The sequence below is a fragment of the Nyctereutes procyonoides genome, unplaced genomic scaffold (assembly GCF_905146905.1).
Source record: "Nyctereutes procyonoides isolate TBG_1078 unplaced genomic scaffold, NYPRO_anot_genome, whole genome shotgun sequence".
NCBI lineage: Eukaryota > Metazoa > Chordata > Mammalia > Carnivora > Canidae > Nyctereutes > Nyctereutes procyonoides.
Window position 1 is genome coordinate 45,984,625 of NW_026575020.1, and position 27,292 is coordinate 46,011,916.

The 27,292-nt window shown below is 41.8% G+C and overlaps 1 protein-coding gene across 2 annotated transcripts in view; it reads left to right on the plus strand.

Moving 5' to 3' along the window:
- Positions 1–2,544: 2,544 nt before the first annotated feature.
- Positions 2,545–27,292, plus strand: part of DCAF7 (DDB1 and CUL4 associated factor 7) — a 31,005-nt gene continuing 6,257 nt past the window's right edge. For both annotated transcript variants that reach the window (XR_008664858.1, XM_055328324.1), the window contains exons 1-6: positions 2,545–2,850; positions 20,641–20,799; positions 21,578–21,689; positions 22,030–22,148; positions 24,781–24,990; positions 26,364–26,481. Coding sequence is in view for 1 of the 2 variants with exons in the window: in XM_055328324.1 (XP_055184299.1) it covers positions 2,713–2,850; positions 20,641–20,799; positions 21,578–21,689; positions 22,030–22,148; positions 24,781–24,990; positions 26,364–26,481 (856 nt within the window). In the remaining variant the exon portion in view is untranslated. The remainder of the gene's footprint in view (positions 2,851–20,640; positions 20,800–21,577; positions 21,690–22,029; positions 22,149–24,780; positions 24,991–26,363; positions 26,482–27,292) is intronic.

A 27,292-nucleotide genomic window follows, 5' to 3' on the forward strand; every position in this document is an offset into this window, starting at 1 on the left:
ATGAATCCCTCCTATCACATACACATTTTTTAAATTAACACTTGAAGTATTTTATTGATAAGCTTAACCAGTTGCAAGCATGTAATTTCCAGGGTATTGTGAATATTGATACTTTAGAAATTGCTTCATTTAAATTGATCCAATTAGGCCCACGTAGCATAGTGATTTGAGAGCTAACACCATTCTTTTTTTTTTTTTTGTTACGTAGGCTCCATGCCCAATGTGGAGCTTGAACTCACAACCCTACGATTAAGAGTCACGTGTCTACCAACTGAGACAGCCAGGGGCCCCTAACATCATTCATTTAAAAAATATGAGAATAAACTTTTTAAAACATTATTCCTTTTCCTCTTCTCATAATTCCATTCTATTCCTACCACAGTTTATGCTACATGTAATTTATTTTCATGTTAAGGTCTATTATTGATAACTTGATCATAACTGTTTGCAACAAATATACATATATATACATACATCTTAAAATTAAATTTTTGGAGATGCCAGGATTGCTCAACAGCTGAGCTTCTGCTTTTGCCTTCCACTCAGGGTGTCATCCCTGAGTTCCTGGATCAAGTCCCACATCTGGCTCCCTGCAGGGAGCCTGCTTCTCCCTCTGCCTATGTCTCTGCCTTCTCTCCGTGTCTCTCATGAATAAATAAATAAAATTTTAAAAATTTTTTTGTAAACATAACAAGGCTTTAAGGATTATGCTTATTAGTGCAGAGTTGCTCAATAGAAATATATTTCAAAATTTTTAAAATTACTTTTTAAAGTTTTTTGTTTGTTTGTTTAAGTAATCTCTATACCCAATGGGTGGCTTGAACTCAGGACCTGGACATCAAGAGTCAGATGCCCTACCACCTGAGCCAGCCAGGAGCTCCAAATATATTAAAATGTTTTATAGAAATTAAAATTTTATTGGAAATGCATGTTTAAGGTGGGGTATTTTTCCTTTCATTAGCTCGTGTGTGGATGAACATCACTTTTTTATTAGAACGAGACAAGGTTTAGCAACACTTTTATACCCATTTTCTTTCCTTTTTTTAAAAAAACTTACGCAGAGGGGCACCTGGGTGGCTTATTGGTTGAGCATGTCTACCTTTGGCTCAGATCAAGATCCCGGGGTCCAGGGATCAAGTCCCACATCAAGCTCCCCACAGGGAGCCTGCCCCTCCCTCCCTCTGCCTGTGCGTGTCTCTCATGAATAAATAAATAAAATCTTTAAAATAACACACACACACACACACACAAACTTAAGCAGAGAAAACGTGCTCAAACAAGAAAGTAGATGGACCACTACAGGGTTTGTTATATATAGCAGCCACTCAATTCTTTCTGAGTTGTTCAACAGTCCACTATATTTAAATCCATATTTAATGATATCATCTAGTCCTACGATTCTCCTTTCATTGTGTTGAAAGCAAAGCATTGGAAACCATTTAAACTATAAAGAGATGTTACCTAGATCGGGCCCTTCTCCATTACATTTTTTTTTTAAAGATTTATTTATTTATTCATGAGAGACAGAGAGAGAGAGAGAGAGGCAGAGACATAGGCAGAGGGAGAAGCAGGCCTCATGCAGGGAACCCGATGCAAGTCTCGATCCCAGATCCCAGATCCCAGATCCCAGGATCACGCCCTGAGCCGAAGGCAGATGCCCAACCGCCGCGGAGCCACCCAGGCGTCCCGCCCTTCTCCATTTCAAACTGAGGACACAGATCTGTGCAAGGGCTTGATCAGCTTTTTCCTTGGGCTCCGCTGCGGGGAAAGGCATGGAATGAAGGGGAAGCGACAAAAACTTAGGGCAAGTTGGGTCGCTGACTTAACTTTCACCAACGCTGAAATTCGGAGCATTTCTAGAATGGCCAGGAAAGCATAGGAAAGCCTGACTACACATGCAGGTCGGTCTGCAAAGGCGTGTCCGCCGCCGCCTGCCCTTTGAGGATCCTGGGAGAGCAGCTCCCCCGTTTACCGGAGGAGATTAGGGTGATTCCCGTTGGCTCTGGCCAGGCCGTCAGGCCGCAGGCCCCCGGGTAAGGGAGACTGGAAATTTCTACTGGACAGCGTGGAGAAGCCGCTCGGAATGTCAGCTGCAGCGAGAAAGTCAGAGCAGGTCACACAGGAGGTTTCACTCTCAGAGACTTGGCCTAGAATTTGCAGGCCTGCCCCCGCCGCAGCCAGCTCGCCCCCAGGCCACCCACGCCCCCATTCACCCGCGCTGCGCCGTTATCTCTCTGACTGACATCCCTGTCAGCCAATCACCTTTGGGGCTGAGAAAGCGCCTGCCCCCCGAAATCGGGCGGGGCAAGTCATTGGAATGACAGACATTTACGCCAATAGGAAAGAGTTTCAGAAGCTACGGCTGCCCTAGCCAATGAGGAGAAGGAACCTTTCGAAAGAACAAGTCAGGCAGCCAACGGCCGGCGCCGCCGCGGGGGTCGCGTGGCTTCCGTTTCAGGAGGGCGGGGCGGGGCTTCAAACGGAAGGTGGCTGTTGTCCGAGCCGAAGCAGGTTGGAAACTGGGGGTCGGGCCCGGCAGTCGTTGTCTGTCGCGGCGGCCCCGCTTCCGGGCTAGGCCGTCCCTGCCCGCCCCCGCCCCGCCTCCCTGCGGACCCCTCAGTCTCAGGCCCGGCTCCCCGCCTGACTCGCGCCCGGCCCGCAGCAGCTCGCTGTCGTCCCGGCCCGCACTGCGGCCCCGCCGCCGCCGCCACCATGTCCCTGCACGGCAAACGGAAGGAGATCTACAAGTATGAAGCGCCTTGGACCGTCTACGCCATGAACTGGAGCGTGCGGCCCGACAAGCGCTTTCGTCTGGCGCTGGGCAGCTTCGTGGAGGAGTACAACAACAAGGTGGGCCGGGCAGGGGCTCGGAACCCAGCTGGCGGGGAGCGGGCCCCGGGAGCACCCTTTCCGGGCCGGAGCCCAGACCCCAGACCCCGGGACCCTGCTGCGGACTTGCTTTAGCGCTCCCGGAGTGGTTCCTCAGAGTCTGGCCCTGTGCAGAAGCTTTCGCACTCATTGTCTCGTTTAATCCTGACAGCATTCCTACGTAGTCAGGAGTGTAGTTACACCCCCCCCCCCGTTTTACTTATGGGGAAACTGAGGCACCGTGTTGTGACTTGCCCGAGTCAGACAGCTATTTCGCGGGGGAAGTGGCAAACTCGACTTTATCCCCCCAAGGGCTACGTCATTTATCACTCTAGTCCTCTCTCTTCCCGCCGCTTTGCTTCAACTTGGGGGGCGGACAGGGGAAGAGAGAGGGATGGCTGTGAAGGAAGGTGCTGGCGCCTCAGTCGGTGGTCGTACACTCTTGGCCACGCTAGATTTCTGTTGGGGCTGGTCAGTGTGCAGGCTTCCCCGCCTCCTACTCCCATCCTCAGGTGCTATTCATGGATTCCCCCTCCCCGGCTCTTCTGCCGGGAGTGTTAACTGCTGTTGCTGCCTCGTATCTGTCCTCTTAAAAGCGATCTCTTTTTGGAAGTTTTGTTCTGTGACCGTGATCCTGCCACGTTTTCAGATAATTCTATTTCAGAATAGAGAAGGAGGACACGTTCCTTACCTTTTCTTGGCTTCTTTCATGCTGATGCAAAAGTGTAACTTGAGTAGTAAGTCTTTCTGGACATTGACAATTTGAGGATCTTTCATAGATGCACAGACAATAGGAAGAATCTTTTTAGCTGACATTGCAGCATCAATATATTTTTGAAAGTTGTTGAATATGTCCGTGGGAAGAAGAATTTTATTTCCTTTATCCCTGAATCTTTCTACTTACTGTATTAAACACTGTGAGAGTGAGAACAGAGCAACTGAGAGCCTTGGCTAGTGGTGTTTAAAGCCTTCTTCAACTCCTGCTTGACACCATGAACATCAGGACTTAAGAATAAAACTGTGTGTACAGTGATAGGCATGGTGCAGGGGAAAAAGCCAAGTGGAATTTGGTTCTGTCTAGTCCACTAACTAGCTGTGGGGTGTTGCACAGGTTAATCTTATTATTTCTGACCTACAGTTTGTTGTAGGAAGAGTTCTTTTTTACACATAAAGGTCTTATTAAAAAACATTTGTGCATTGTAAGTTTGTTTACAGTTTTCCGGAAGCATTTCTCTAGAGTCTAGGTCTCAACTTTGCATGCATGAGCTGGGGGTGCGAGAGGGAGAGGGACAAGCAAACTCTCCCCGCTGAGCAGGGAGCCCATTGTAGGACTTTATCCCAGCACTCTGAGATCATTACCTGAGCCGAAGGCAGATGTTGAACTATTTGAGCCACCCAGGTGTCCTTCTAGAATCCCCTTTGAGAAACTGATGAAAACGAAGGACTCTCATTGCCCAGATATAATATACACAATTTACATACAAATCCCAGGGACTACACACTGATACTGAAGTCTCCCTATTGTCTACAGAAAGCAGAGAGTCCTGAGCAAGACATAGTTTTATTTTCTGTATTGGCTCCCACTTCCTTATGCCCCATAGTGGATAGCAGAATGGAATGGAATTCAAAGTCCTGATGTGGAAACTATGTTAGTAAAATTGAGACCACTAGAACTATTATTTAAGAATATGTGTTTTAAAAAAAAACAGTAAAATATATCTTTCATAGGGCTTGAGTTTTTTTTTTTTTTAAAGATTTGTTTATTTATTTATTCATTCAGAGAGAGCGAGAGAGAGGCAGAGACACAGGCAGAGGGAGAAGCAGGCTCCATGCAGGGAACCCGACGTGGGACTCGACCCCAGGTCTCCAGGATCACACCCCGGGCTGCAGGCGGCGCTAAACCGTTGCGCCACCGGGGCTGCCCAGGACTTGAGTTTTTTTTACTCAAATTGGTGGCCCCTTTTTTCTCATAAGGTCTTCCAGAGTCAATTTGGGTAAGATGAAGCTGCCTCATTTCTAAGAAAGGAGGAGCTAAGCCACAGTTAGGCTCCTGGTACAATCAGTGAAGTAACTGGGGTTAACTTCACTTATAGGAACTCTACCCCAAAGTTTGTCCTTTCATTTAGCAGCCTAGTGGAACTCCTTTGTGCCAGGCACACAGGGACTATGGGTCTCAGTAGTGAAATGTAAACAGATAATCCCAGTAATCATGAGATAAGCAGTTATTTCTATCTTAACTCGTGGGCATGATGTAGGCAAGCCAGTACCTTAAAGCTATTTTTGAGCCCCAACTTCTCGAAGTCAGGGTTCTTAAAGTGTGTATGTATATATGCGGATGTATGCATGCTATGGACACCTTGGGAATCTGAAGCCAGTAGACCTCTTTTCATAATTACATTTTCAAATGCATAAAATACATAGGATTACGAAGGAAATTGATTTTATTGAACTACGGTTATCAAAAACATTTTTTAAAAAGTGGAGTTATAGTAACAGGTACTTTTTTTTTAGGGAGTGGGGGAGGTCCAGAGAGAGAGAGAATATCTCAAGCAGACTCCCTGCTGAGTGCAGAGCCCCTGGATGGGGCTTGAGCATAATCCTGAGATCATGACCTGAGCCAAAACCAAGAGTTGAACACGTAACTGACTGAACCACGCAGGTGCCCCTGTACTTTTTAATTAATTCATTAGATTACACCATCCAGTGTAAATATGACTATAATTTTAAAGTAGTGTGAGGATAAATAGCATTTCAAGATGGTTAATTATAGTAATGTGATATGATAAAAATATGATTTCTGTTAGTGACAAAGTCAGATATTGACTTGGTTGTCAGTAGTTGTCTCCTTTCATAATGGAAGGAAATGCTAAATTTCAGCCAGAGGTTAGTGAAAATGTGAAATGTGATTTTCCAGTTCAAGTTCATGGACCTCAAGTTAAACCCTGATGTAAAGGATCTGTGCCTAGGGGCTGGTGAGTAGTAAATACCACTCTAACACAATGCCTCTTAGGCTCAGTTTTGGACAAAACTTTTACTAAGGAGGTGCTGGACTTCACAATTTAGAGAAATTTAAGAGTTATTGGTTGGAATTTTCAGATCTTTGTTACCTGCTTGCTGTCGATAGTGATTACCAGTAGAGGGCAAAATAAATGGACACAGCTTTTAACATTGATGAAAAAGAAATGATGAAAAAAAAAGATGATCCAGAAATGGTCATTTTAATGTGGAGACACTGACATCAGAATACATGATTATAATTTCTAAAAGGTTTGTAGTAATGTAATCATTTTTCCTATAGTAAAATTATTTGTATTTGTAGTTCAGTAGAAATAAATTTTATTAGTATTTCAACAACTTGACTTTCAAGTGTTCCATCATCTGAATAAATTTGGGAATTGTTTTAAAGAGCCAGATTCTATCAACTACATTTGGAATAAGAAGTCTCATTATCAGTATTTGTGTTTCATCTTTTTGTGGTCTCTACTGGGGGATATAGCAGCATTGGTGTTGGAGTGATGGTTTTCTAAATTTTAGTGTGTTTGAGATTCCTCTGAGGGATTTGCACATTCCTGGGCTCCACCTCTGAAGTTAACAGACGCTCAACTGAATCAGAAATAGGTGGTCCAGATGGCACTCTAAGAACATTACCCGAGGATTACTTTGGCATCTGCTGACCAGAGGCAGGAATCCTATCTTTCTGTATCTAACATGTACCTGAACTTTGATTCTGCTCTTCTGTCCCATGCAAAAAGCTCTATTACCAGATAGTCCCTTTGAGGTATTTGGTGTTGAGGTTTCAGTCCTACCTCTTCCCAGTTTTGTGTGGCTTTGGGCAAATTAATGTTTGTGCCTGTTTGCTCATCTGTAAGATGAAGGTAATAAGTAATACTAAATGAGTTAATATATATGTAATGCGTTTAGGAACTCTGCCTGGGACATACATGGTAAGCAATTTAGAAATGTTGGCTGTTGTTATTTAATCATCATTACTGTATCTGTATCATTGAAATATAATCAAGGAGAATTATATAGGTGTTATATAAATGTTACTTATATTTTCCAGAGAGGAATCAAGACCCCAGGCCAGAAAGCTACCTTAAAATATCATGTTCATTACTTTTTGCTTTTTAAAGACCTGGAGGAAAAAATTCCCTTGATTCCTTTCAACTAAATCCATTTTTGTGGTCTAGAAGCTTCTTGTAGTCAGACTCAGGTACTGTAATATACCAGTTTAAGCCCATTTTCTCTTATTCTACCTGGCTTAGACACAATAGCTGGTATTAGAATGCTGGTACATCTCCTGAGTTTTGACCATATCTATGATCTTTAGACAGGCGGTATTTGCTGTTTTAGGGCAAAAGATGGTACCAGTTCCTGGGCTTCTTTTCACTTATTTGCATGTTTTAGGGTTGGTTTTGAATAGAATTGGCAGATTGATAGGGGTTTATTTTTTCCTAATATTTATCTAGCTGACCATCATGCTTTAAGATTTAGCATCTAGAAAACATTTTGAGGTTCTGAAGAGAGAAATAGGTATACCTGATGCTTTTTGAAAAATACTGGTAGTGAATCTGGATAAGACTATCTTGTACTTGAAATACACATGGGATGACTGCTTGCCTTTTCGGCCTGTGTTGATACCTCTGAGATTTTAAAGTAGTTATTTTATCTATTTGGCACATAATGATTTTGACTCTGGCATATAAATTTTCGTTCCTTAGTATTTGTGGCAGCCCTTCAGGAATCTCTTCATTTAATTCAACAGACATGTATTGAACACATACGTAAGTGTTTTAGGCACAATTATGATACTTAGTAACCTTCTGTGGCCTTTGCTACCAGATAGAAAATTGGCAACAAAAAAGACAAAGTGTTTTAGTACACCTAAGTATTTATGATAGATAGAATTTTGCAGTGCTCCATCAGTCCCTGTCAAGACTGTCAGCCAGGGGAATTTAAAATATAAATCTCTTCTGATTTTAACTTCCTCCTTTCTTTTTTCTAGACAGTGAGAGGACTAATTCCTCCATGGGACCACTGGATAAAAGTGCTGCTGCTTTATTACTTTTTGTCCTAACCTGGTTCATACAGACTTACTGGAGAAGCTGTGATTTGAGCAAGGAATGAATCTGTGTTCTGTAGATAGTCTGGCTTGCCTGAGGCCAGGATGCTAGAGCTGTTGGCTTAGTCTCTGAGCTGACAGGGTACTATGACAGAATTCATCAGAGAGTTTGACAAGGCAAGGCTCCTCTGCAGACACTGATCAACAATACTCAGTCAAGAACAGGCTTGAAGGGAGGACAAATGGAAAAGATTAAGAAAAGCTGGTTTATTCTCACAGGATTTTGCTTAGCTGATTTTGGTTGTATTAACAATCATAGAAAATGTTCCACTGACTGGAGTGGCCTATTGATTTGCATAACTTGGGGCTTTAACACAATTACATATATACGGAGGTGCCTGAGTGGCTCAGTTGGTTGAGTGACTCTTGATAATGGTTCAGGTCTTGATCTGAGGGTTGTGAGATCCAGCCCCACTTTGGGCTTCATGCTGGGTGCCTACTGGAGCCTACTTAAAAAAAAAAAAAAAAAAAAAAAAAAGAATTACATGTATATACACACTCATCTTCATGTTGATACTAGCACTGTGTGTAATAAAGTGAAATACAGTTTCCTCTCCCAGGGAGCATGAAATAACAAGATAGGCATGACATCTTTTAAATTTTTTTAAAATGTAAGATGTGAATTTTACTATGTGAATAGTAACTTATGTTGTTACTCATGAAAGCATTTGAAAGTGAAGATGTGGTCATGTCTCTTTGCAGTAAATATTTTATGTTGCATATAGGCTTATTTAGAGATTTATTTACTTATTTTATAGAGAGATTGGGGGTGGAGGTGTGGGGGCAGGGGCATAGGGAAAGAGAACCTCAAATAGGCTCCACACCGAGCATGGAGCCTGACATGGGGCTCTATCCCATGACCCTTAGACCATGACCTGAGCCAACCAAGAATTGGCTGCTCAATTGACTGCACCACCCATGCACCCTGCATATATGTGTCTTAGGAGACATTTGACATAATAATATCCATTTTGACATAGTAATATCCACAGTTTAGGGCAGCCCTGGTGGCTCAGTGGTATAGAGCCTGCCTTTGACCCACGGCATGATCCTGGGGTCCCGGGATGAAGTCCCACATCAGGCTCCCTGCATGGAGCCTGCTTCTCCCTCTGCCTGTATCTCTGCCTCTCTTTCTGTGTGTGTCTCTCATGAATAAATAAATAAAATCTTTTTTAAAAAAAGACTTTATGGAAATAAAAGTTTAAAGTAATGAGTTTAAACTCTTTCTCTCAAGAAAAATGAACACAAAACATTGACACTGAAAACTTTCTTAGGAAAGTTGCTCAGTTTTAAGGATGAAGAAAGAATTGGGCAGCCAGGCAAAAACAGTTGAGTCCTCTTGAAGAGGAGAAATTAGGAGTACCACATTTGATGACAGAAGGTAATTGAGCAATGTCTACAAATGTGCAATTATTATAGATTGCGCCACTATAAATACCTGAGAATATGCGTAAGAATATAGATTTATGTTGTAAAAATAATTCACTTAAAAAAAGATTTTATTCATTTATTTGAGAGAGAGAGAACAAGTAGCAGGAGCCACAGAAGGAGTGGCAGATGGACAGAGAGAAGCAGGCTCCCTGCTGAGCAGGAAGCCCAATACAGATCTAGATCCCAGGAACCTGGAATCATGACCTGAGCCAAAGGGAGATGCTTAACCAACTGAGCCACCCAGGCACCCCAAAATAATGCACTTTTAGAAAAGATAACTCAATTTACAAAAATGGGCCATGTACTAAGAAAATAAATTTTTTAAGTTAAGGGAAGTCAGTTGATTAGGAAAAATTACTACATATCAAAACTTAAGGGAGGATGAGAGAACTGAGGCCCAGATATGATAAATGACTTACCCAAAGTGACATAGATGGTAAAAGCAGAGCCAGAACTGGAATATTGTTTGTCACCAGAGCCTTAAAAATAAATATATACAAATGTGGAAAAAAAAAAAAAAAGAACGTGTTGAAAAACAAAGGGAAACAATTGCCCTATCAGAATAAAATAGAATAAATACACTGGATTGGTATAGTTATAGCCAGAGAGATTATTGGAACCACATAGAATGTTCCAAAATGGATCTAAGTATATATAGAAATGTAGTATGTGGTAAGATAAAACCTTAATTCACTAGGAAAAAAATTAATAAATTATATTGGCATAATTGGCTGTCTGCCAGAAAAAAATAGAGCCTGCTAATTAATGTTGTATATTAAAATCAATTCTAGATCTAATATTTAAATGTTAAGAAAAGTCACAATAATAGAAGAAAACTGATTAGGAAATTTGTACTGAGGCAGTAGGGGTGAGCAGAAGAGAAGACAATCTTAAAACCAATCGTTAAATCCAGAGTCAAATAAGGAAAAGATTGGCAGATCATATTACATACAAATAAAACATTTCTGTGTGAGAAGATAATGCTGTGGATAAAGTCAAAAGACAAATGGTAGGCCAGGGGAAATACTTTCAAAACATGACAGGTTAATGTGATAGAAAAATGGACCAAGTATAAATAGCTAGTTCATAGGAGCAAGTGTGAATGTTGAATAAATAGGAGAAGATGCTCAACCTCACAGGTAGTTAAGGGAAATGAGAATTGACCAAGTAATTTTTTTTCCTTTTAAATTGATAAAAATAAAGTTAACTGCTTCTAGTGTTGTTGATGGTATGAGGAAATGAACACATGCTGGTAGGAGTGTGAATTGCTATAGCCTATTTGGAAAGTAATTCAGCATCCCATAAAACTAAAAATGCACATATCTTGGGGTGTCTGGCTGGCTCAGTTGGTAAAGCGTGTAACTCTTGATCTTAGGGTCATGAGTTCAAGTTCCACATTGGGCTTGGGGATAGAGCCTACTTAAAAAATAAATTTAAGAATTAATTGATTAAAAAAATAATAAAAATTTAAAAAAAGAATTGATTAAAACAAGTATTGCTGCATTAAAATGAATAAATAAATGCAATATTTATACCTTCTAATACAGCAGTCTCATTCTTGGGATTGGCCTTCAGAAATAAAGATAGTATATAAGCACACACGTATGGGGCATGTTAAGTAGTGGCAAAAAAGGGAAACAACATGCATCATTAGGAGAGTTGTTGACCAACATAGTATGGTACATTATTCCACGGAATATGTAGGCATCAGTTAAAGAATGAGTTGGATCTCTGTATTTACCTGAGGGATGTCCTCATTTTGTTAAATTAATGAAAAGATTATAGCATTGGATATAGTATAGTATTAATGAAAAGATTATAGCACTGGAACTTGTAAGTCTTTTTTTTTTTTAAGATTTTATTTATTTATTCATTCATGAAAAACACATACACACACACACACAGAGGCAGAGACACAGGCAGAGGGAGAAGGAGGCTCCATGCAGGGAGCCCGATGTGGGACTCGATCCCGGGACTCCAGGATCACGCCCTGAGCCGAAGGCAGGAGCTAAACCGCTGAGCCACCCAGGGATCCCCAGAGTATTCCATTTTTCTAAAAGTTGAGAGAAAACCCTATACTTGTGTGTATATATGTTTGAGCATAAAGAAGCAATATACAGTAAATAATTGTGACGTTGTGCCCAAGATTGCAAATCCGAGAAACCACCACGGAGCCGACACAGATGCAAGCGCACGAGGGTTTATTAGTAAGCTCGTATACGCGACACAGCGGAGCAGGGACTTGGACCCCGAAGTGGGTTACAGGTGGTTTTTTTATGGGCTGGTCTAGGGGATTTTCAGAAGGGGTGGAGGAATTGGAGGAATTTCTCAAGTTCTGTTTACATTCTGATATGGGGCTTTCAAGGGCATTGAGCTCTGTTCTCATTCTAACATGGGACTTTCTGCCACTGGCTTGGGCTCTGTTCTCATTCTGATATGGGATTCCCTACCGAGGACATTCTGCAGTTTTTCCTGTAAAGTTCAGCTCTTATTCACAGGGGCCTAAGATGGCTGTACTTGTGCTAATGCTAAACTTGAGGTGGAATGGCCTTAATTTTTCTCGGCCTCCACAGTGATATATTGGGTATGGGATGAGGGGAAGTTATTCACTTTTTTGTGTACCTACACTTTGGTCTTATACAATGGTCATACATTTTATAATTCTTCAACAATCTACAAAAGTTAATTAATTTATTTTTTATTTTTAAAAAAATATGTTATTTATTCATGAGAGACACACACAGAGAGAGAGGCACAGACACAGGCAGAGGAAGAAACAGGCTCCATGCAGGGAGCCCTATGTGGGACTTGATCCCGGGACCTCAGGATCACGCTCTGGGCTGAAGGCAGCGCTAAACCGCTGAGCCACTCAGGCTGCCCTACAGAAGTTAATTTAAAGAATAAGATAAACCCAATTAAAAGATCATGAAAAATTAATTAAAAAAGGTCATTTAGTTGGAACTTGTAAGTCTGAGCAAGAAAATATAGAAGGTGTAAGGTGTTAAGGGTAGAATTTTGGTGTCTAAATTCTACCAGTCACCACCTTTCCCCTTGGGAGCTTCTTATCAAGGAACTTATATACCAGTAGTAATAATAGCCAAAGGAGAAGTCTAGCCCCACTCTGCTAATGGCTGAACAGGCACCTCCAGTATGATGCTACTCCCTGGTAAACTAAGTTGGAGAAATGCAGATTAGCCTTAACTTAAGTGAGACTTTCTGCTTTTCCACGTCTGATTTATGGGCAGATGCAACCTGGCCTCACCTCCTCAGGTGAACGTGGAGAGAAACTGGAGCAAAGGATGACCAGACCCATGATGAGTAGCTGGTTTGCCTCTCCATCTAGGAGCAGGCTGGGCAAGAGTAGGTGCAGTTGTGCCTGCCTAACAGCAGTCAGGCCCCCTAGTAGGACATGTACACATGCCTGGCTCATGCTTTGGTCAGTTTAACAGTTGGAGCTCATTAGGGGTGGGGATGCAAGAGCAGAACTCCTCACCCTCAGTATTTTTTCCCATGGGGGACAGGGACAGAAACTCCCTTTCCTGTGGACATAGGTGGACATATGGAGTAGGAGGGAGGGTGCAAGGATTGAGAGTGCTACTAATGGTTTTTTAAGGCCATAGTCAAAAGCCTAGGTGAAGCATAGTTTTAAGGCAAAACAAAGTGCCAAAATTCAGGAGAATATCTGAATAATTAAATTCCTAAGGATTTTTTTTTTTTGGAGAATTGAAAATGTAGTCAAAAATCTATTCTCAAAAAAGCACCACTCTCAGAGTTTTATGGACAAATTTATCAAAGGCATAGTAATCATCTATAAGAGTTCCTATAAATCAACAAGAAAAAGATAGATACAACTCAGTAAACTGGGCAAATGTTTTAGGTCGGTGTTTTTATAGCATAATAGTGAAGAGCTTGGGCTGTGAGACAGGATTACCTATATTTAAAAGGCAGCTTCAGGGCAGCCCCAGTGGCTTAGTGGTTTAGTGCCACCTTTAGCCCAGGGCGTGATCCTGGAGACCGGGGATAGAGTCTCACGTCAGGCTCCCTGCATGGAGCCTGCTTCTCCCTCTGCCTGTCTCTCTCTCTCTCTCTCTCTCATAAATAAAATCTTTTAAAAAAAAAAAGATTTAAAAGACAGCTTCAGGGGCACCTGGGTGGCTCAGTCAGTTTGATGTCTGACTTGATTTTGGCTCAGGTTGTGGTCTCAAGGTCATGAAATTGAGCCCTGAGCCTGAGAGTCTCTGTTTCCCTCTGCCCCTCCCCTGGCATGCACATGCACTCTCTCTCTCTCTCTCTCTCTCTCTCTCTCTCTCTTAAATAAATAAATAAATAAATAAATAAATAAATAAATAAATAAATAAACAAATAAATATTTATATATTAAAAATCTTTAAAGGACAGCTTCATGATTGTTGGCAGGATACTTACCGTCTCTTTTACTTAGTATCTTAGGAAAGTGGAAAGAAGAATAGTACCTACGTTGTGAAGATGGTGAGAAGATTAAATGAGGTAGTGCTTGCAGTAAACACTGTGCTTGTACTTGGCCCACCATAAGCACATAGATGATTAACAATTGTTACTATTAATCAGAAGTAGAAATAGTAAACAAATATGCTCAGCATCAAGAGTAAAATGGTGAAATACTTTTTTTATCCATCAGATTAGCAAAAATGTAAAAGATTATTTTCAGTGTTTTAAAAGTTATGGAGAAATTGGCACTCTTGTATACTGTTTAGGAAGTATACATGGAAGCAACTTCAAATCTCTTGGATCAAATCTATAAACTTTTTAAAGCTTAACACTCATCTCATAGTTTCTATGGTACTAACATTTAAAATGTAATGCAATAATTATACCTCTAGCAATCTATTCAATAAAGCATTTGCACATGTGCACGAAGTATAATAGCAAAACAATGGGCTATAATCACAATGACTGAATGGTTAATAAGTTATGATGTGCTTAACATGGCCTGCTACAGAAGAATGAGGTAAACATGAGAAGACCTTCCAAGATAAGTTAAGAGCAAGTTGCAGAATACATTATATGGTCCAGGCTTCTTTATGTTTTTTAAAACACCCTACCATGTACGTATACATACACTTGATCTTAGCCAAAAGGCCGAGAAGCGATTTGTACGTATACATACAAATGCACTGAAGACCATTGGGAAAGCTACACAGCAAACTGGTTTGAGAGTAAGTTGAACTGGGGGGGTGGAGTTAATGGGAGACTACCACTTCACTCTCTGTTATGTGAATATTCACAGAAAACTTCTATTTCTTTCATCATCTCATTTTAAACATGTATTTGTTGATTTTATTTTATTTTTTTAAGATTTTATTTATTCATGAGAGATGGAGAGGCAGAGACACAGGCAGAGGGAGAAGTAGGCTCCATGCAGGGACTCTGGGACTCGATCCTGGGACTCCAGAATGTAGTCATCACGCCCTGAGCCAAAGGCAGGCACTCAACTGCTGAGGACCCAGACGTCCCTTAAACCTATATTTGAACAAAAAACAGTAACAGTGAGAGCCAGTTGTTATTCCTCTCAATAGTTAGAGAAAAGAGCTGAAGTCCGGTTAAGGATAAAACAGGTCTGTGCAAACTTGTGAAGTCTTTGGGAAGATCAGGAAAGATGAAATCCCAGCCATTACCTACTTTCCTGGGTTAGGTACTGTTGTGCAGAGGTGGTCAGACCTTGCTAAATCAGTCATCCAGGGAGGTTAAGAATATAGATAGATTCCTGGGCCCTACAAGACACTTGTTGAGTCAGAATCTTGAGCTAGAGCTAGGGACCCCAGGAATGTGTAGAGCACTCCAGGTAAGTCTAAGGGGCCAGATTTGGAGACCACTGCTGTTTGCAGTACAAGCAGAAGTAAGACCAGCCCTGTTTTAAAGGCATTTACTGGGTGAAATAGCAGAAGACAATAATATAGGTACTTCCATTTGGCAGTATGGGGTTAGTCACGAAATGGTATAGATCAGTACTGAAAGATCACATTGTACCAGGGAGACTATAGATGGTTTATGAAGGAGGTGAGACATAGTAGTAATATTAAAAGCTCATACACTGAGTATGACACTAGCCTAAGCAGTATACATACAAAGGGTGTTTGTTTATTTATTTATTTATTTTTTAAAGATTTTATTTATTTATTCATGAGAGACACAGAGAGGCAGAGACACAGGCAGAGAGAGAAGCAGGCTCCATGCAGGGAGCCCGATGTGGGACTTGATCCCGGGTCTCCAGGATCACACCCCGGGCTGAAGGCAGCGCCAAACCGCTGAGCCACCCAGGCTGCCCACAAAGGGTGTTTACATACAAAGAGTGTCACAAAGAACTCTGAGGTAGGTACTGTGAATGTCTTCACTTTACAGATTGGAAAACCAGTTTAGCAAAGTTAAGTAACATGTCCAAGGTTCTACAACTAGCATATAGTAAGTAAGGAGCTCTGGATTCCTGAAATTGGGTGGGATTTAGGTTGACAAAAGGAGGTAGGGTTTTACAAGCAGAGAGGGCAGTGTAAGGAAAGGAACCTGAAAATATAAGCAGCAGTGACTAGATAAATAAGAGTGGAAGTAAGATAGGCTAGGGCCAGGTAATAAAAGAGCCTTGTATGTCTCATTAAGAGGATATTAGGGGAAAAAAAAAAAAAAAAGGATATTAGGGGCAAATGCTCACAGGATCTGATATTTCAAGGTTGGGGGAATCTGATGACTTGAAAGGTAGCTTTTAGAAGGGTATGTAGTGTTTTCTCTAGTTTAACCCCACAGCGTTACCTGCATGATTAGGGAGATTTTTGTCTCTTGAGCTTGCTGCCCTATCCTCAGAACTTAGTGCCTGGCACCTAGTAGCCACTCATTAAAATTCATTGAATAGGTACATAAATGAAGTATCTGGTTCAAAATCTGTATGCGAGGCTTGTTCTTTATTCTACCCAATGAGCCCCAAAATTTAACCTCTCATGTTTTCTCCTCCCTTCCCCACCACAGTTGATGCGAATTTTCCCTGTTCCATCTAGAATCTTCCTTCTTTATTATTTTCTGTAAAGGTCCGAATTTTAAATTCTCAAAGAACTGTTCATTCAGCCAAAATCCCTCTAATGGCCATCCCTGGTTGTCCCCTGCCATTCTTACTACCTGTCACCATAGGCCCTTAACCTTTTCCAGTTTTCCTGTGGGTCTCTGGGTTGAGCCCCTTGCCTGGCAGACAGTCCTGCCCAGCATTACCAGGACTCATATCTTACCTCCAAGGCCTCATAGTCCTACGACCACCTTCTCAGACACATTCATAGGGGAAAGCCCACCTAGGTCCTCAGTTTGCTTTCAGGGGTCTGCAGCCTGCCCAGGCACACCTTCCCAGCACCATCTGCACTGCTGTCTCAGATGGTTCCTCTCAAATAGGTTTTCTTGCTGCTCCTAGCTGGGTCATTTAGTTTGCTGCCTTAGTACATTGATTTGTTCTTTCTCTCTCATCTCTTGAGGTGGCTTCTCTTTCTTCTTTGCATCCCCAGAGCCTTTACACATACCTTTGGAGACTGCTCAGATCCTATCTCTACTTCTCACTTGCCCCCTTCGAATTATTGCTCTTTCTTCTAAACTTTTACCAATTAACTGTGTTATAAATAAGCAGCCTATCATGTATTATCTGTGATACCACTTTCATTGCTGTCTTAGGGTAGTGTTACTGACTTTTAGAGCCATGGGTTTTTTCTCCTTTTATGTCTTCATACATCATCTCCTTTAACACATATTTTTTGATTTTTGAAAGCCTGTAGATGTTCCATAAAAATGAATATTTAGATTTAGTCATCATCAGGTTTTTAAAAGGCATGGATAGATCTATAAATACACGTAGAAAAATCCTTAGGAATCTACCAAAAAAGCTACTAAAACTAATAACTAATTTAGCAGAGTTACAGGATTTAAGAGTAATGTGCAAAAGTCAGTTCTATATAGTGGCAATAAACAATTGGAAATGGGATTTTTAAAATAATTTCATTTCTAATAGGATAAAAAACACTTAGGAATAAAGTTATTGAAAAAAAAATGCAAGGCCGGTACATTGAAAACTTCAAAACACTGCTGAGAGAAATTAAAGAAAGCCTACATAAGTGGAGAAAAATGCTATTTATAGGCTGGATGACTCATTATTGTTAAGAGAGCAGTTTTTCCAGACTGATTTATAGATGCAACACAATTCCAAGCCAAAGCTTAGCAGGCTTTTTGTAGAATTTAATAAGTGGCTTCTAAAACTTACACAGAAAAGCAAATATATGGAATAGCTAAACCATTCTGAAAACAACAAAATTGAAGAACTCACATCATCTGATTTCAGGACTTCACTGGAAAGCCGCTATAATCAAGACAATGTGGTGCTGGTAAATGGATAGGCATGTAGATCAGTCGGACAGAATAGAGTCTAGAAATAGATGTGCAAATAGACAGTCAATTGATTTTCAGCAAAGTGGCCAAAGTAATTAAAAGGAGAAAGGATAGTTTTCATCACATGATGCTGGGACAGTCAGATATTCGTATGGAAAAAAAAGCGAACTTTGATTCATACTTGGCATCATATAAAGCAATTAACTTGAAATGGATCATAGGCCTAAATATAAAGCCTAAAACTCTAAAACTTTTATTTATTTATTTATTTATTTATTTATTTATTTATTTATTTATTTATTTAAAACTTTTAGAAGAAAACATAAAAAAATGTGTGGCCTGCAGTGGATCAAAGATTTCCTAGCTAGGACACAAAACCATGAGTTAGAAAAGAAACAATAAACTGACATGATCAGAATTTATAATTTCTGTTCTTCAGGGTGCCTGGCTAACTTGGTCTGTAGAGCATGTGACTCAATCTCGAGGTTATGAATTGGAGTCCCACAGGGTGTAGAAGTTACGTAAATAAAACTTCGAAAAATAAAATTTCTGTTCTTCAAAGAACGCTGAAAAAAAATGATGGAATAGCCATAGACCATTAAAAGATACTTGTAAAACACATAACCAGGGGGAGCTTATATCCAGAATATGTAAAGAACTCTAAAAACTTAAGAAATAAGAAAACAGCCTGGTAAAGAATGAAATGAAACTATTCTGTAGGATATTGTAATGGTGGACACATGTCATAATCTATAGATTGTACAACACAAAGAGTAAACTTTATTTTTTTAAGATTTTATTTATTTATTCATGAGAGACACACACAGAGAGAGAGAGAGAGGCAGAGACACAGGCAGAGGGAGAAGCAGGCTCCATGCAGGGAGCCCGATGTGGGATCCGATCCCGGGTCTCCAGGACCATGCCCTGGGCCAAAGGTGGTGCTAAGCCGCTGAGCCATCCAGGGATCCCCAAAGAGTAAACTTTAATATACACTGTAGACTTTGGGTGATTATGTGTCAAAGTAGGTTCTTCAGTTGAAAATGTACCACTTTGGTACACGTACTTTGATAGTAGAGGTGGTGTACACGTGTTGAGGGCAGGAGGTAGAACACTGTACTTTCTGCCCAGTTTTTCTGAGTCTAAAAAAGCAAGTCTTTTTTTTTTTTTTTTTTTTTTTTTAAAAAGGACAAAATACCTGAATAGGCTCCAGTGGAGAATAAATAGGGATGGCAAATAAGCAAATGAAAAGATACATAGTATCACTAGTTACTAGGGAAATGCAAATGAAAATATTGTTATATACCTGTTAGAATGATTAAAAAAAAAAACTGGCAATACCAAGTGCTGACAAGGATGTGGAGTGTGTGGACCTATCCTATATTGCTAGTGGGAAGGCAGAAGGACATAGCCACTTTAGAAAACAGGTTGGCTGTTTGTTTTTTAATCAAGTTAAATGTACATTTATGAGATGACCCAGCAATTCTACTCTTAGTTGTCTACCCAAGAGAAATAAAAGCTTATCCAAGAAAAATGTATGCAAAAATATTCATAGCAATATTTATAATGATCCCAAACTAGAAATAATCTAAAAGTTCATCAGCTGGTAAATAAATGGGTACCCAAATTATAGTATTTCCACATAATGCAATGTTTTCAACGATGAAAAAGAAAACACTACTGATAAACCCAGTAACAAGATGATTCCTAGGAGCATTGTATGAAAAATAACCAGTCACAAGACTCATTGCTATATGATTCCATCTGTATGGTATTACAGAAAGGGCCAAACTGTAGATTAGTGGTTGCTTGGGGCTAGAGGTAAGGGATTAACTGCACAGGAGCCCAAGAGAACTTTTTAGGGTAATAGAAATGTTCTATATCTTAATTATCATGAGGGGTTTCCCAACTATATGCCTCTATGAATGTATACATTCTAAATCATTAAACTGTACATTTAAAGTGAGTTTTATTGCATGCAACTGTACCTAAATAAAACTGTTTAAAAAAAAAGGGAGGCAAGAAGATAATGGTATCTGAGATTGAAGTCAACTAACAGTAGAAGGAATTCTGCTTTCTGCTGTGTGGTTTGTCCTTAACCACTTGTTATGGATCTTTACCAAAGATTCTCCATTCCATCTTCCAGTTGGTGGGTTCATAAACAACTGTATACTGAGTGGCATTTCTCATTGAGCCAGATTGACTTTGACAGAAAAGAATGGAAGTTAATATTGGTCTAAACTGGCTAAGAAAAAGAGGCTGGAAACCAGGGAACTTTGCCATCAGTAGCAACTGCTTTTTTGTGCCAGTTGCAGTGCTTTGGGTTGTTTTTTGGAGGGGGTGGGGGTAGAGGAAGGGGTGGAAGGAGAGGAAGAGAGAATCTTAAGCATGCTCCACGCCCAGCACAGAGCCCAGCACAGGGCTCAATCTCACAACCCTAAGATCATGAGCCGAAATCTAGAGTCAGACACTTAACCAACTGAGCCACCTAGACAATCCAGTGGTTTGGTTTCTTGAATCTTCATTTGATGCATGTTATTTTTTTTTAAAGATTTTATCTATTTATTAATGAGGGAGAGAGAGAGGCAGACACACAGGCAGAGGGAGAAGCAGGCTCCATGCAGGGAGCCCGACGCGGGACTCAATCCTGGGTCTCCAGGATCAGGCCCTGGGCTGGAGGCGGCACTAAATCGCTGAGCCACCTGGGCTGCCCCATTTGATGCATGTTTATGTGTAAGCACGTTACTAGTGTTGGGAGGTAGAGGGAAGGATATGATGTATTTGATGCTGCTCCAGAAAAACAAATGTTTACGTGGCTCAATTTGATTGCGTTAAAGGTTCAGCTTGTTGGTTTAGATGAAGAGAGTTCGGAGTTTATTTGCCGAAACACCTTTGACCATCCGTACCCCACTACAAAGCTCATGTGGATCCCTGATACAAAAGGCGTCTATCCAGACCTACTGGCAACAAGTGGTGACTATCTCCGTGTGTGGAGGGTAAGCAGGTGCTCGGTTAGCACTGGGCTTTCTCCCTTGCAGTTGTTTTTAAGCAGTGTGGAGTCAACAGAGAACAGACTGGGGTTGGAAGCTGTGAGTGTCATTGTAGCCCCAGGAGAGACAAATGGTAGCGGATCTAGAATGACGTCATTTGGCTCAGCAGATTTCCTAGTAAATCTAGCCAAGATTCCTTGAAGCCCTGCTACTCACGGTCAGGCTATGGAAACTTGAGGCTCAATTAACCTGATAAAATGAAGAGAATCTTCTGGGTGTGGGGTGGGAGGGGAGGATGTTTGGGGCTTCTTACTCTGTCCTTAGCCAAGATATTTTGAGTAAATTTAAAAAACAAAATACTGGGCCACTGATTCTAGTAAAGTATGTGAGTGGATTGTGGAGCCTCATCTCCTCTCTTAGTTGAGCTCGTCAGAGTATCTCTTCTAGCCTGGAGGTATAGTGCCCAGCAGAGGCTCTGTGTTGAGCTCGTCAGAGTATCTCTTCTAGCCTGGAGGTATAGTGCCCAGCAGAGACTCTGTGTTGGACAAGGTAAGAAGACCTCTCCTCTAGGAAAATCTGGCGGTGAAAATTTAGAAAACAAAACTGGACAGAGGAGAAAGCATGGATAGAAGTAGCATTCAAGGAGTTCCTCTGGATTTTATTGCTCTATGATAAAAATGTTTTTCACCCGTGTCTTTTCTTTAGTAACATTGGGTAAACAGAACTTTTAAAGGTTTTCTGTGAAGATAAGACTGGCTGATTTTTAAAAATTATTGTTCTTCAGGTTGGTGAGACAGAAACCCGGCTGGAATGTTTGCTAAACAACAACAAGAACTCAGATTTCTGTGCTCCTCTAACCTCCTTTGATTGGAATGAGGTGGATCCTTATCTGTTAGGTAAGGGATGCGTATTCCAGCTTGAAGAAGCAAAGATACATTTCCTCAGATAGAACACTGGGCCGGAGGTACACGCATCAGCCCAGAATGGGCCAGAGGGAAAGTGGCTAAATATAGAATGTGGTCATTAATTCCTCATAGGGAGCTGAGCTTCCCACGTGTGTGTATTTGGTCTCTCCAGTAAGCAGAGTCTAAAGGTCCTGGGATAGGAATTGAATACTTGACCCTTGTTGGCTGGCAAGTGTCTGTGGCATGTCGTCTCCTGGGCTACACAGAGCAGTAGACACATGGAGGGAAACCTCACACCTGTCAGCCACTGACTTGCACTGGTTGTTTCCAGGTACCTCCAGCATTGATACGACTTGTACCATCTGGGGGCTGGAGACAGGGCAGGTGTTGGGGCGAGTGAATCTTGTGTCTGGTCATGTGAAGACCCAACTGATCGCGCATGACAAGGAGGTAATGATGCTGTTCCTTTCCTGGTTTCCTTAGCTGTTTTCTTTGCCTTCAGGTCAAGGTCAGACCACCTTCAGGTCAAGGTCAGACCAGTCTCACTATTTTGCAAAGTACGTGGAAAATCATAATATAATGCCGATGTCTGGTTGCTGAAATTGAAAGTAGTAATGTGTCCAAATAGCAAAAAACAAACCTATTTTTAGTTTTGTTTTTTTGGCTGACATAAACAACTTAATTTATATCTATAGTTTTCATGTCAGAGATTGCTGTTTTATAATAATGAACTCTCTAATTGGATCTGATGTGATTGAAAAATCACGTCTTGAAATATATTTACTTTTTGGGGGGGAGGGGAGAGTGGAGGGAAACCAGAAAGAGGGAAAATTTCTTGGCAGTAAAAAAGAATCACCATTTTTTCTCCTAACTTGTTTTATGAAATTCTAGTATGTTTCTTAATATTTTTTTTACAGTCTGGAATGGAATATGGTTTATTTTCATGGTAATGTTTCTCCTGTGTTTATTGGAAAAGCTGAGGAGAACTATTTGTGATTGTGTTTTCATCAAAGCATTCTTCAGAGGAGAGATTTTGGAAACTGGTCATAAATTTTTTCCTCCCAGAGCTGCGGCATGCTCCTTGTACTCTGATTTCCTGTGGGTAGTGTTTCCTTTTCTTTTCTCCCTTTCCCTGCACAGCGAGGAATATTAGTGCAGATAAAAAGAATGCCTTGACCTTAGGTCAGACACTTGAGGTTGTCCTCAGAATGGGAAGATGGTGACCAGGTTATTGCTCTTAGCGTGGGGTTGGTTGGTCTTTGGCTTTCTGCGATCCTAAGGGTAAGCTCTGTTACAAGACTGTTGGACTTGAAAAAAAAAAAAAAAAGACTGTTGGACTTGGCTGCTACTAGGCCAAGGAGCAAAGGAAGAGTTTGTCCTATAGAGAGGACCAGTAAGGAACTTCTGGAAATCCTCTGGACATCAAATGGAACAGGTTGCTACATTTTGGTTATGTGATAACTTAGTCTCCTCATCTCTGTCAGGGGCCAACCCAGAAGACTAGAGCTACTCTGAATATTTAAACTTGGGATTTAACCTAGGGCATTTCTTACACAGATGATGGTGAAGCTGGGAAGCCACACTGGCAACGGTGAGGTAATGTGGAGAATAGGAGCATCAGGAAACTGCTACTGCCTGTAGGCCAGGGGGGCAAAGGAAGGAAACAGGGCTCCTGGAGCCCAGCGCTGGATCTCCCTGGCCAAAGCTAAAACCAGGGAGGGAACACAGCCATTGCCAGAGACACTTGAGGGAACAGAGAGAGGAGATGAGAAATCCCTTTAGCTTCTCCTTAGGACAAGGGCCAGGGATGGATCTTAACAGCAAATGGGCCCTGGGCCAGCACCTCGAATTGAAGAAACAAACCTGGGAGGGTGGCTCTTAGAGAAATAGAGACACCTCTTAGACCTTTGCTCTTCCTCAGTCCACCTCTCTCTGCCAAAGTGGAGACTTGTTTGGGGGCTCTTGCTGCCTGTACAGGGCTTGGCGTGGAGGAGGGTAGTGTATATCCAGGAGTTGTCACCTTCCCTTGGTTTAGAAGGAAATGCTTTTGAACCACTCCTAATCCCTACCATAGGAAGAGAAACATAATTTCATAGTCAGCCAGAGAAAAAGGAATTTATGAGGTTGAATAGAAATTAGTGCTCCTTGACAATGTCCCTTAGCAGGCAGAACTTCAAGAAGGCTAGAATTATGGTATTGAGTGAAGTGAGTGAAGCCACTCCTATCTCACCAGAAAGCAGCTGTTACTATCCTTGACCCCGGGAGATCCTTGGCTTTGGTTTTTCCGTTTTTCTCTCTCTCCACTCTTTTCTGGCTTTGTCTGTCTCTCTTCATCCCTTTCTTTCTCTGAAGCTCTCTGCCTGTGTTGTCTCTTAGATTAGTGGTGTGGAATGTTTGCAGCAAGTAATAAATGCAAAAAAAACAATGATTCAAAACCTAAATTGATTCACTTATGGATACAGACCAACTAGGTGAAGAAATAGCATGTCCTAGGGACAAGAGAGTGATACTAAACCTCCTTGTGAAGACAGGAACATCTGAGTCTCCCATGATTCAAAACTGCTATTGCTTCTTTCTTGAAAACGAGTCTCAGGTCTGGGTTTCACAGCAGAACCAGCTTGACTGCTATTAAGTGGCCACAGGGGGGCTGCTCCCGCCTCTCAAATTAATGGCCTTAACTTGGTCATGGATCTGTCTCTGATCACTCACAAATGAAAGCCACAAAGGCCCAGGAAATGAATGTCTCAATTCTATAGTGTTGCAGAAGATACCCACTGGCTGACAGCATGCAGAATACTTGCTCTGACTTGTGCCCTGCTACTCAGCAGGGTATATGCTCTTTGTCTTATCACAAGGGTTGGAGGCAAAAGGCTCATAAAGCAGGAATGCAGGAAGAAGCCATCTCGTTTATATAGCAAAATGATCTTCGTTCTTTGGAAAGTCACTGATGTTAGAGCTCTTAGGCGCCAGGACTCACAGATACTGTGAGGGGGTTTAGGTGGACTAGGGATAGTAGAGTTCCCTGCTCCAGGAAAGGAAGGTCACGGATCTGAACTGACAGAAGCTTCTTATTCACCAACAGGTCTATGATATTGCATTTAGTCGGGCTGGGGGTGGCAGGGACATGTTTGCCTCTGTGGGCGCTGATGGCTCGGTGCGGATGTTTGACCTCCGCCATCTAGAACACAGCACCATCATTTATGAAGACCCACAGCATCACCCACTGCTTCGCCTCTGCTGGAACAAGCAGGACCCTAACTACCTGGCCACTATGGCCATGGATGGAATGGAGGTGAGTACCCTGCTTCAGGCTGACATAGGCCTGGCCACCTAATTGTGGCATTACTTAGTATAGCTTAGTATAGAGTGGTTCTCCACTGGTGGCAGTTTTCTCTCTGGATTTTTGGAAATGTCTGGGGACATTGCCCTAATTTGTGGGCAGGGCGCGGTGCTACCGGTGTCTTGTGGGCAGATGCCAGGGGTACTGCTAAACATCCTGCAGTACATACAAGAATCATCCCTTCCCCACCCACCCCCCACCCCCCACAAAGAATTATCAGACCTGGGGTGCCTAGGTGGCTCAGTCTGTTAAGCGTCTGCCTTTGGCTCAAGTCATGATCCCAGCCCCACATGGGGCTCGCTGTTCAGTTGGGAGTCTGCTTCTCCTTCCCCCTGCTTGTGTGCTCTCTCTCTATCTCTCTCTATATCAAATAAATTAATAAAACCTTTAGAAAAGAATTATCAGACCCAAAATGTCAATAGTGCTAAGATTGAGAAAGCCTGATCTAAAACAAGGACTGTGTGTTAAGAACTTTTAATACTTGGAGCATTGGAGGTGGAGCCATGAAAATCAGTGTCTAAAAAGTAAACCAAATCATTATGTGCTTACGGTGCTGAGTAAAGAAATAGGCAGTTTTCCCCTTCTCTAGTCTGGACAGATTGTTCCAACTTTAGCAAACAGACATAGAAATGACGACTCTTCATTGCCTGTTAACTTAATACAAGCAGTGAAGTGTGGGTGGAGATGATGCAGTGATTAACTTTTGGTGAAGCTGGTACCTCAGACTTCTTACATTTCAATTTCTACTTTGGGGGTTGTGGGGAGAGTCCTCTCACTCTGTCCAGCCAAGCACGCATGGAATCCATAGTACACGCACCCAATAGGACTTGGTGGATTATCCAAATTCATGTTATCTACTCCTGCTTCACTCCTTCCTTATCAGTCTGAAGGCCTTATGTTGCTTAACATATAGACTATATATATATATATTTTTTTAATTTTTATTTATTTATGATAGTCACAGAGAGAGAGAGAGAGAGAGAGAGAGGCAGAGACATAGGCAGAGGGAGAAGCAGGCTCCATGCACCGGGAGCCCGACGTGGGATTCGATCCCAGGTCTCCAGGATCACGCCCTGGGCCAAAGGCAGGCGCTAAACCTCTGCGCCACCCAGGGATCCCACATATAGACTATAAACTGCCTATTTTTGTTTTCTTTTTCCTCAATCCTAAGACTGCTTTTGGGACCAAGACCCTCTGCCTCTAATGGTCTTTAAATCCACAAATGAATATGTTATACTTTAGGATCTTTTTTTCTTGTGTAGTGTCTCATTTGTTTTCCTGTTATACCCTGAGGTTCCTGGGCCTTTTACTTGTTATTTCTGCAGGTAGTGATTCTGGATGTCCGAGTTCCCTGCACACCTGTTGCCAGGTTGAACAACCACCGAGCGTGTGTCAATGGCATTGCTTGGGCCCCGCACTCGTCCTGCCACATCTGTACTGCAGGTAATCATGGTGGCAGGGGTAGGGTGGGGTGGGAAGGAGCCAGGGGGAGGACAGGGGGAGGAGATCTTCCTCTTGTCTCTTTAGAGCTATAATCGTTACTATTTACTAAGAGTGGTTTGAGAGATTTAACGAAGTAGCTCAATTGAGAGCCTCCCTTCACCTGTGAAATTGAAGTAGTCCAAATTTCCAGATGATCTCATACCTCAGTGATTTCAGGGCTTTTGCCATATACTGTTGGCATCATGTATCAGTTAAAGGCCATGCCTCCCTGAAATCTAGTTGGCACAGAGGACCCAGCTCCAGGACTGTGGAGGAGGGGGCAGTCACTCTTAGATGGAACAGAATCTTTGGGAATAGTCAAAGTTGACAGCCCCCTGGGGAGACTGGACATGGTGCAGTAGGCTCTGAGTTTGTTGAAGGCCCTGTGTGGCTTGATCAGTGCTGTGTGACTTGTCATCCCCACCTCACCATTTGAATACCAAAAAGAATACCCCTCAAAAATATGCTGGCTGTCAATGTGCTTGTATTCTAGGAATAATACAAATCTGTGATTAAACATTAAAATAAAATAGGAAGGTGAAGGTCCTCTTCTCTCCTTCCTGTCCTATTTCCACCCCTGTCTCACTCTCCATAGGTATGTCTCCTTCAAGAACTTTCTTTGTGGGCCCATGCCCACATATGCTCCCAGTACAAATGTCTGCCCCTTTATTTCACACAGACGGGATTCCGCTCTCACCCCAGAATATTCTCCTCATGTTTTCATTTTCGCTGCCTCAGGTTTCTTTCTAACATACTTTTTCCCCTCCTCACT